General features: G+C 42.3%; 1 protein-coding gene across 1 annotated transcript; it reads left to right on the top strand.

Annotated features, from left to right (window-relative positions):
- Nucleotides 1-503: 503 nt before the first annotated feature.
- On the top strand, nt 504-2132 carry ARF6 (ARF GTPase 6). Its single transcript, XM_073350219.2, has one exon. It carries the CDS (start codon nt 1098-1100, stop codon nt 1623-1625), a length of 528 nt encoding a protein of 175 aa, XP_073206320.1. The 5' UTR covers nt 504-1097; the 3' UTR covers nt 1626-2132.
- Nucleotides 2133-11578: the final 9446 nt, after the last annotated feature.

The raw sequence follows: 11578 nt of genomic DNA, 5'->3' as shown, positions 1-11578 counted from the left end.
CTGCCCGGGGATTTTCACAGAGATCATCCCCCTCGTGTTGGGTGGGGGAATGTTATTGGGCATGCGCGCCCGTGGCGAGGCGGAAGTAAGGCTCCAGTGCTGACACGCTAGCGCATGCGCAAATCTTGTCCCGGGCAAATTAGGCGGGATTCTTCAGAGGCCGCTCCCTGCTCGTCTGGTTGCGCTCTGACGGCGCCTGCGCAACAACAGTCAGAGGTGGGTCTCTTGGCGGGTGAGCGCATGCGCATCTCTGAGGCCGGAGAAAAGCGCATTTGTTCAAAAGTCGAAGCACTTTGTGGGGTCGCCAAGCGCATGCGTGATAGCGGAATGGTGGTCGGGGAGGTAGATTTCCTTAGACACGGGCTTGGCTTTGCACATGCGCAGTTGACCGTGGGGGGGGAGACTCTCTGTGAGGCCCTTCCTGCCCAGGCGGATGGGTCCGGTTGTGCACATGCGTGGTTGGTTCGTACCGCCCAAGGGGCGGGGTTTGGGCCGGCGGGGCTGTGCGCAGGCGCGCTGCCGGCCGAGGGGAAGTGAAGGTGGGTTCGCGCGGCAGCTTTTCCGGCGGCGGCGGCTGGGCTGGCCGCGCGAGGCGGGGAGCACCGCAGGTACGGGGCGGCCGGGTCCGCTCGCGGCAGCCGGCGCCGGGCAGTCACCGTCTCTCTCCGCCCCCTCCGCAGGCAGGAGCCGCCGCCCTCCATGAGCTGAGGAGCCGCCGCCCGGCGCGAAGGAAGGAGCCGGGCGCGGGGCCGCCCTGGGCCCGGCGGCGAAGGGCAGGGGGCTGGGCCTGCACCCGGGCGGGCGGAGGGTCCGCAGCTGACGCTTCCCGCGGGTCTCCTCACGGCGGGCTGGCGGCCGCTCTGCCGGGCTTGGCGGGGGATCGGCTCGCCCCGGCCGCTGGGGCGGGATAGGCCCGCAGGCCTCCCCCGGGGAACCCGCCTCCCGCCCGGTGCGGCGCTGGGTCTCGTGTCCCCCAGGCCGAGCGCCTCGCCCCGGCTGCCCTGGGCCCGGACGCCGCGGCCTCCCGCTCGCAGCACGTGTGCCAGCGGCCGCCGGGCTCCGCTCTGCCCCGAGGGGGCCCCGTGGATGCCGCCGAGATGGGCAAGGTGCTGTCCAAGATCTTCGGCAACAAGGAGATGCGGATCCTGATGCTGGGGCTGGACGCGGCCGGTAAAACCACCATCCTGTACAAACTGAAGCTGGGCCAGTCCGTCACCACCATCCCCACCGTGGGCTTCAACGTGGAGACGGTGACTTACAAAAACGTCAAGTTCAACGTGTGGGATGTCGGGGGCCAGGACAAGATCCGCCCCCTGTGGCGGCACTACTACACGGGCACGCAGGGGTTAATCTTCGTGGTGGACTGCGCCGACCGCGATCGCATCGACGAGGCCCGCCAGGAGCTGCACCGCATCATCAACGACCGGGAGATGCGGGACGCCATCATCCTCATCTTCGCCAACAAGCAGGACCTGCCCGATGCTATGAAACCCCATGAAATCCAGGAGAAACTGGGCCTCACCCGGATCAGGGATAGGAATTGGTACGTGCAGCCCTCCTGTGCTACCACAGGGGATGGACTCTACGAAGGGCTGACATGGTTAACGTCCAATTATAAATCCTAATGATAACAATAACTACTTAGTCTGCAGATAATTAAAAAAAAAATAGCCTGCCTGGTTTCCTAGAAGAATGATTCTCTACCGAAAAAGTAAAAACCAAGCATCCATAGGGTTATGATCACTTCTTCTCCAGTTACCACCCTTTCCTTCTACACGCTGACTGGATTCCTGTTTAACTCTTCTTGCTTGGCGTTAGGATGCTGTAATTTCCAAATGTGACACGAACACAAGCATAGATGCTATGGCAGACTTCCAGCAAACGGGGAAAGACACACTGTAGATTTGCTAAGTAATTTTTTTCCTCTCTTGATTAGCCCTTATAATGGGTTTTTTTTTTTTTTTTGCAGGGCGGGGAGGGGTAACCATTTTCAATGTATGCTTTCCGGTTCTACTTTTTTGAAATTTTTTTTTCTTTATCACTTGCTGTAGATTGCTTCTTTTTGCATTCATGCAGAATATGTTGATAGGTCTGTTTCATCAGTAAACTGAAAATTATTGCTTAAAATCAAACTGCAGTCTGTCTTTTTATATTGAGGACTTTTTTTAAAAAAGAAGTCCTTAATCTGTAACTAAATAGTAACTTTAAATCTGTCTTTTCATATCTAAGACTAACATGGTAAATAAAACCTTGCCTACAGTGGCAGATAGTGAGAATACCATTGTAATATGTTCAAAGTACATATCAGAGGTAATGTAAGAACTGCATTGAAATGTCAGCTGTGAAGTTCTGAACCATACATCATGCATGAGTAGGGATGCAAATAAGTTCCCCATATTGCATAGCAACCATATAATAAAATGTGAATGATGTAATAGTTCCAAGTTATACTCTACTCACAGTTCCTATGTCTTGCATTGCAAAGTTAATGATGTTTAGCTGCAGTCTTAACTAGTTGTGTCAGTCTCCTCACAGTGCGAGATATCATCTTTCCAGAAAGCATAGCAGTAACGTGTAAGCATTACTGTTCCTTTTACTTTAAATAATTTACCATTAGGCAAAAATCAAGTCGTGTCTTGCCTCTCTTACAATATAGGAAAGATGCATTTGTTAATCTTGAGACTTTTGGAGACATTTCCTCTTCCAAAGTTTGAAAATCTCATGTTTTCTGAAAAGCATGCATCTTTATCAGCTGCAACCCCCCCCCCCCAATATGGATTTGTTTCCATATCATAATTATTTGAATACACAAGCTCAGTTCTAAACTTTAACAGAAATTAATCATTTTAACTTTTGAGTAACTGGCATTTGAAGAAGTCGTTTATATCACGATTTAGTTTTTGCAAGACCACAATTTAACCCATGAAAGTCATTCTAAACATTTTTGTCCCTCTGTTTCAGTAACATTACTATAATTCTTTATGAAAGGAACTGTGTTGAATGTCTGAATTTAAATCCATTGAGTAATTAGTAATGAGGGTGGGGTGTAGAGTGAGCATATGACTATGAATGTAAACTTCCACATATAGTTTTTAAAGGGCAAGCAGCTCACTTGCCATAACACCGTTTTCAGATGTCTCTGACTGGGAAGTTATGGCAAAAACACTGATTTGAACTCTCAATCTGGGTGGGTTTGGTTTGTATCGTTTCAATCAAGTATTAATACTGGGTGCAAAAAATGTAAAGCAGCTGGGTTTTATTCAGCCTTAAGGATTAACTTCAGATTTCCTCAAGGAGTTAAACTCAACTGGGGAATTCTAGGAATGTAACTCTACAAAACTAGAAGAAGAGAAAAAAAGTTTTTTTTGAGGTTGTAAGTTTTACATTAGATTGGGGCATTACACTACGTTTCCGCAGTGTTGACTCTGTATGTTAAGTACAGTGTATTATGGAGCTCTTACCAAAGATCTATGGGGAGATAAAAATGTTGAAGTTCATTTCCTAAAAATTTAATGCTTAGGACCCCTTGAAGAAAAATGCTTTGTTTAGAATATGGTTCCAAGAAAGGGACACTCTAAATGTGGGTTGCAATGGCAGTGATAGGATTCTGGATGATACTAGAAAATATAGCAATGATTCAGAAACAATTTTATAAAAGGAAAAAGTTAGTTAGAAAAGCAAGGCAAGTTGATTTACTTTAAATCATAATTCTGAAGGGGAAACTAGAAGTCTTCATTTTGGAAGTCTTTTTAAGTCCTTCTTGAATTGTTGCTCCATTTTCTAGTTTTTATAAATTCAATAAATTCATTTCAGTTAATGTAATTGGTCAAATAGTGTGGTAGTGTAAAGGTGTATAAACAAACACCAGGGTACAATTGTTTTCTTCTGGAAAAAATATAAAAAAAGCCAAGCACAAGGTAAATGCCTAAACTGGAAGACTTGAAGCTCTATTAATAGTTTTCAAACTTTCTTAAACATATCTCAATCAAAATGAAAAATTGGATTTTCACTTTCAGTCTAAAGTGTTTACTGTATTCTTTCTCTTCAAACACTGTTTGGGGCAGGTTTAAATTTCACTAGGTTTTTACATTAAATTGAATTCACAATTTTGTATTTCTTTGGTAATTTTTGTTACTTTAGATATTCTGTTGTGTAGGTAAAATGATAAATTTAATTATACTCTTGAATTTTTAAATGTTTTATTCTGGGGGGGAAAGACTCTAAAGTTACTGAAACTTGTGTGGCAGATAATTCAAAAATAAATGACCTTTGCTACTGAACGAAATATAAAGGCTTCATTTTCAAAATGTCTTTATGAAGGAAAAAGGGGGGAGGGGGAACAATGCAAGTAATTGTAGCCTGCAGGTTAAAGTGGCAATCTTTTTTTTTATCAGAATTCTTACAACTGAATTATAAGTGCATCAACTTCTGTGTTCTTACGAATTTACGAAGTAAACTGGAGTACATTTTTTGAATGGCATTATTCTTGTCTGGTAAGTGAATGAGTCTGTAGATTTTCATCTCCCTGACCTCAGTAAACAGGAATTTTGTGTTCTCAATATGGTTGTAGTGTTGGTAAAGAACTAATGAGCAGAAAATAAAGCAATTATACAGTGCAGCTCTCCTGGTATTTTACTTATATTTGAATATGGTAAAACCAGAAAGGATCTATATAATACACTGGAGTAGTGCCTTCTGCTTACATAGAGGCCTAGGTTCTGTTTAACCTCGGTTTGAAAGATTGTAATGCTATTAGTTTCTCTTTAGAGGACTCTTTAAGTCACATAATTACAATTGAAAAGTTGGAAAGAGGAGACAAGTTTCTTTTAAAAATATTTCCACTTCCAATTACAGGCTTTTTTATTTCAGTAAACTTAATGTTTAATATGTTATGCTTTGTAAAATACTTCAATACAAGATCTCTGCCCTAAGGAACTTACATTGTAACTTGGACAAATATAATGCACAGAACAATTTACCTGCCAGAAAGCACAGAGGTGCTGATGATGAGGTGATCAGTCCTGGAAAGTTTCATGAAGAAAATGGCTTTGAAGGAGTAGAGGGAAGGGAAGGTGCTTTTTTGGATTAAGGGGTAGAATGGAAAAATTGTAATAAGAAGTCGAGAGCTGTTAGAGACTACAGAGGCATGTAAGGAGTTACAGGTAGAGATGTAAAGGAGTGAAGTTGTGTGGAGCTCCGAGGTTGAGAATGAAGCAGCTAGTTCAGCAATAAGGCAGTTAAGGAATTTGGAAGGGGAGTAGGGATAAGGCTAGAACAGTACACAAATTGAAGCTGCTAAAGTAATTTTTCAGAGTGGAGGGTAGAAATGTGATGTAACAGGAAAAGCTAACCAGATTTTGGAATCTCGATGTAGAGTGGCAGTTTTGACATGCTTGAAGATGGTTGAGTTGACATTGAGAAGGGATAGAAGAGATACTGGCCTTTGAAGTGGATATGAGACATCAAGGAAAAAGGCAACACTTTCTGGTCACCTTTCGTCACTTATGCCGAAAGATCAGGCGTATACAGGTGACTTGGGAATCATTAATATTGTCCCACTGCCTTAACCTAATCCTAAAAATCAATTTTCAAGTGCTTAGGTGTATCCAGGTGGTGTTGGTTCTAGTACAGTGGCTGCAATATTTAAAAAAAAAAAAAATTACCCTTCAGAACCTAGCTCAGGGGTTCTCACAACAAATTTTTTGGTGGCCTCAGAGTGCGGCCATCAACTCTTGCTGGTGGTTGCACTGACAATTTTTCCTAAACTACTTAATTAACTTTAGGAAAAACAAATATGTATATATACATGTCCAAATCATTGTAATTTATTTATGTAGGGTTTTTTCAGACTCAGTAATAAAAATAACGTACAGTGGTCTGTATTCTTTACTGGACATAAACAGAATAGAAACACAAGGTGTTTTGCATGTTCTTGCATTTTTATGGCTTCTTTTGCTTTTTTGGTTGCTCTTTTTTTTTTTAAACTTGCTGGCTAGTAAGTCTGCTGCTGTAAAACGTGATATTTGTATGTTTGTTAATATCACTTTTCACACCACACATACTCAGCCCCAGCAAGCCCTGGGACAAATTAGGCCCTGGATGGGGAGGAGGGCAAGGAGGCCATGGGGCCCAGCGATGATGGTGTGGGTGGTGAGCCTGGGACCAGAGCCTACTATCATGTGGATGGAGCCCAAAGCTCCATGACCAGACTACCCACCTGCCCTCTGGGAAAGTGGGGCATTCACCAGCTGCTTGCACCTCCAGCATTTGTGTCTTCGGAGTGGGGGCAGGGCCAAACCCCCACTAGTGGCCCTGGGAGAGGGGCCATTGCTTCTTTCCCGCCCTGTGTCCCCCATCACAGCCCAGGAGGATGTGGCCACAAGAAAAGCCCTTCGTGGCCACATTCGAGAAACGCTGGTCTAGCTTGTGTCTTGTCTATACATAAACTTGAGCCACCTTAGCTAGGGATGTGGCTTTTAAAACTGATTTAGTTAAACCGGAGCAAGTGTGCGTAGACACAACCTCAGAAAAATAAACTTGTAAATCTGGTAACATGTCATAGTTGTTGGTAAAAGTTGACATTATAAGGGTGACCATTTGTGGGTTAGATCTCTGTAACTGTGTGTGTGTTCAGCTTGAGCTTCATTTCTTAATTAAAATACCATTCTTGAATTATTATTCTTTATGAATCAGAAAAGCCTTCACCAATCTCTTTTCCAGTCACTGGAGAAAATAGGTATTTATGGATAAGGTTTGGAAGAATTTGCCTGCCACCTACTAGCCTGAATGAAGACTAACCCTGCAAACAAAAACAAAAAAACCTGTTCCCCAGAGGCATGCAGTGCCCCTCAAATTAAAGCCACATTTCCATTCATTTAAAAAATGTACTGTTCTTTATTTAAATAGCACACTGCCAGTCAATTGACTTTCTATTTACATGTTATATAAACGGTAATACTGTCAGGGCTGGTCAAATGAAAATTATATTAATTACATATCTGACAAATTGACCTGACTGGCAGTTTCACTGTTTCCAGCAGAATTGTGGGGTGGAAAAAGTAGTCAAAACTGACAAGATTGGTCAGCTTTCACTTTGTAGTTTGTGGAAGGTCTCAGCAGCAGCAGAGGCACCAGAACTGTTAGGAACAACATTGCATTGGTATAATCTTGGTTTGGGTTTGTAATGTTTGCAACCTTAATGGCTAAAATAAAAATCTTAAATTACCCAGAAGATATTTGGTACTTTGTGGGAAAACTTCCACTAGCCCTAGGTAAGTGTAAACTCCAAAGCACTATTTGTACAGAGTACTAGCATTTAATCCAGTGAGGGGTGGGGGAAGAATTACTATTCTGATACTTTAGCACTTAAGTCTCATGTTGACCTTTAACTCTTTAAAAAAAAAAACAAAAAAAACACAAACCCTAGGATTCTATACTGCGTAGGTTGTCCTTCAGTACTTAGGAGTGAAGCAAATTATTTAAACAAACATCAAATGTCAGAAGGACCATTTGAAGTATCATAAAAAGCAGGATAATTTTTGGGAGCGGCATTTTTGAAGAGATAAAATAGGTGAGCCGAATGGGTCTATCTTGTATTTTCAAGTAATCCTACTCTTAATACTTAGTGGCAAAGAGTCCTGTGGCACCTTATAGACTAACAGACGTATTGGAGCATAAGCTTTCGTGGGTGAATACTCACTTCATCGGATGCATGCACAAAAAATAGTAATTCAAGAATGGTATTCTAATGAAGAAAAGAAGCTAAAGATGAACAGACACAGTTATAGAGATCTAACCCACAAATAGTCACCCTTACAATGTCAACTTTTACCAACAGCTACGACATGTATCATCCGACATGCTACACATCCGACGAAGTGGGTATTCACCCATGAAAGCTTATGCTCCAATACGTCTGTTAGTCTATAAGGTGCCACAGGACACTCTGCTGCTTTTACAGATCTAGACTAACACGGCTACCCCTCTGATACTTGATACTTAGTGTCTGTCCACGTGAGGTGATGCTGGTCAATAAATGCAATTCCAGCGCAAGAGCACGGCATGGTGGATTTGATGCCTGTGGTCTGGGGAGGAAGTTAGTTCCATAAAAGTTTGAGACAGCTGTAATGGTACCTACTTTTGTAAAAAATGGAATGGAAAATAAGGGATAATGAGCTTGCATATGTTTATAGTACTATAACTTCTAGGGAGAGCCGGGGGGGGGGGAGAGAAATAAGAACTGGATGCCTTTCCCTATGCTGTTGGGTTATTGCCTCCAAATTTAATTTGTAGATATTCTTATAGAAAAATTGTTTCACTTCACTGGTAGCATCGAAACTATTGGTACCATTCTTCCTTGCCCATTTATGGAACTAACTATCTCCTCCTCAGAGCATGTAATCAAATCTACAATGCCATGCTCCTAAATGGGGTTCCCAGCTGCCTTTTTGGAGGCTTTGTTGAACAAAAAAGCCGGAAGTCCTTTGGGGTGTGTTCAGAGACCTCAAAAGTGGTCTCATGTAGGCACTTTTTTTGTTAGTTTAGATCTTTATTTAAGGGAAATATCTTAAAGGCTTCCTTCTGTTTCTCTGTCTCAAGTTAAATACACAAATAACAAAGCTTTTAAAACAGTCTGAATAAAAATCGCTTTTCTTTTCAATAAGGTTTCACTTCCAGTGTCATCCAGTAAGTGCTCTAGATCTTTATGGAATTGCCTAAGGCAGTGGTCTCAATGACCGGTCCGTGGACTGGCTCTGGTCCCTGAGATCTCCCTGACACAATTTAGGAAAGCAGCAAGCTGGTCCCTGGTATCAAAAAGGTTGAGAAATGCTGATCAAACGTACACAGAACCTGACTTCTTAACTTTTAAAAAGCAATTTTTAAATTTGTCTCAGGTCTATTGTGTAATCGTGAAGTGCAAAAAAAAAAATTCAATTTTTTTCCCCCTTTTGCAGGTCACCTTTTAAGTACCTCTATCTTCTGTACTCCTAGAATCATAGGACTGGAAGGGATCTTGAGAGGTCTTCTTGTCCAGTCCCCTGCACTCAAGGCAGGATTAATGTAACCCCTAGAGCTGCACTAACTGAACCAAAATTGGTTGTAGACACAGTACTTGGGCAAGACTCAGAGGATGGCATTTCTTCAAATAGTAGGTAGAAGCATTGTTAATGGAAATATTTCTATAGAAATATTTTGGTTTACAAAAAAAGCAAATACTGAATCACACTGCATTATTTCTAGTTCTAAAGATGAGTTCTACAGTTAAATGGGTAATGGAAATGACAGCAAAAGGAGTGAAAATTTTGTGCAGGCACATCTAATTCCACCCCCCAAATTCTTCTTTAATTCCAAAGGAGAGTGGGAGCAACGGAGCGTCCCATGTATTGTCAATGACAAGGGAAAAAGCAGATCTGGAAAATGTGACTGTTGTGCCATATTACTTGTGACACAGACAATTATGCTTGTATGATTAATCATATTCCATAGAGGTGCGTTTCACATTCAGGTTAGCTAGTTGAGTATATAACACTTCAGAGTTCATAAGGTATGAAGGTAACTTGAGGGTAGGGTGGATATCTCTTGTGTTGCCCTCTCTAGTAAAAACAAGACTGGGAAGCGTGTGTGTGAGAGAGAGAGGTAGTGTTACTTTCTCATTTCTAGAAAGGCTGTAGTCTGGATGTTTAGCTGGAATTCTTCCATACGAAGGGAACAGTATTATTTCTATGCTGTTGTCCATTAAGACCTATGTCTTTTGATATCTAAAAATCTGGTGGGTTTTTGAGCTGTAATGACATCCTACTTATGTATTGTACTAAGTTTTGATATTTATACAGGGGTTTAAATGAAGGTTCATACATGTCCTTGGGGGGGCGGAGAGGGGCTTCTGCTGAGATTAGTCTGTATGAATGCTTATCCTGGTATTACCAGCTATTAGAGGGAAAACCAGCTTTGGCACTGTGACTATTAATGTTCAGAATACAGGCAAAAACATTCCAGACACCATGTTTACATGAATGCAATAAGGATGCAAATAATAGGTTCGAACTCATATTCATAAATGTTTTAAATTATATTGGTTTGCAGTGTTGTTGGGTAACACTGCAAGGTGTAATTGACACTGTTTCTAGTGTTGACAGCTTCTAAACTTGAAAATAACATTTGTTGGTCTGCGTTCCTCAGAAGTAGGTCTTACACTTCACAGTATAAGGAATGTGGGGTTACTCAGCCCTTATACTATTCGTATTTTTGCTGTTTTACCCTGAGGAACTTCCTTTAACATTTCTTTTGGAAACTGGGAATATTATTCTAGAAATGAAGCCATTAACTCTATGGCTGTTTCAACTTTTCAGTTACCACTAGGTGCACTGAAATATGTTCATACAATGTTAGTTAAACATCTGTCATAATGAATGCCCTTTTCCCCACAGGGGCTGGATTAGTTTGGAACTGCCTCAGCTCTTGTGGAGGCTTTTTCCCCCATCATATAGGGATGGGTTTAATCCGTTGTCTTAGCAGTAATTGAATCCAATGTGAGCCCAGTAGCATATGCTATTATACCCTCCAAGAGGAAGCGTTTGCTTGCAAACTCACAAGATTAGACTAAATGGCTTGGTTCCGGTTGAGCTCCCCCATCAAAACAAAGTCTGATGATGTAGAAGTTTCAGATATAGGGAATAAAAAAGCAATCCTGAGTTTGCCAAACACTGGGAACAACTTTTTTTTTAATCTAGCTAGGAGGGACAAACAGTTATCTGCCTTATTTTCAGCGCTGTATTTATCATACAAATAAAATTACCTCATTAAAAAGAGTTGGGGACAGCCTTTGTCAACTGTATTGTGAATTTTGTTTTCTTTGCAATACCCAGCGCTTGCAAAAAGTCACCTGCTAGCCTGAGGACTAACCAAACTTGTCAAAGGCAGATAGAAAAGCTGCTGGATGAAGGTGAGGGATGCTTGGATCCCTGCCAAGGTTCTGTGCTTGGACCTTGCTCGGAGGCTCATTGTACCAACCTTCTGCTAGAGGAGACCGTTTTCTATTCACCTACTGCTTATCCTCAAGCCTCCTGACTGTTTGGAGTGGGTCTCTTTTCCTAGCTGATTCATAGGGAGGGCCAGCAGGATGCCTGCTGGTCTGCCACTCTTTCAGGCTCTGGGTTTTTTTGTATAGTTTTCTCCCCTGAATAGCTTTTAGAACCTGCCTTGACTGCTGTTCATTGCTTTGCTTAGCTGCCGCAGCAGAAGGAACCTGATACATTGTAATCAATTTTAGTGGTCATAGGGTACTGAGTAGCAGCAATGAAGCGGAGCCAGGCCTCTTCGCTTTCTCAAGCGGCAGAATGAAGTTTTGAGCAACATTAGAACTGACTATAGACTCAACAAATGCTTTGCTGGTGTTGTGCTCTTCTGCTGTGATTCCTGCATCTATACTGGAGGATTTGCTGGCATTGCTATGTTGGGGGGGGGTGACCGTATGTGGGGGGTTTTTTTGTTTTACACCCCAACTGATCTAGCTGTGCCCACAAAAAATAAAGCTTAAATTCTTCAGAACTTAATAGTTCAGTCCCCCACTCTCAGCAAA

This window comes from Lepidochelys kempii, chromosome 6 (assembly GCF_965140285.1).
Source record: "Lepidochelys kempii isolate rLepKem1 chromosome 6, rLepKem1.hap1, whole genome shotgun sequence".
Lineage (NCBI taxonomy): Eukaryota > Metazoa > Chordata > Testudines > Cheloniidae > Lepidochelys > Lepidochelys kempii.
Note: the sequence above shows the minus strand (reverse complement) of the source record. Positions and strands in the feature narration are given on the sequence as shown.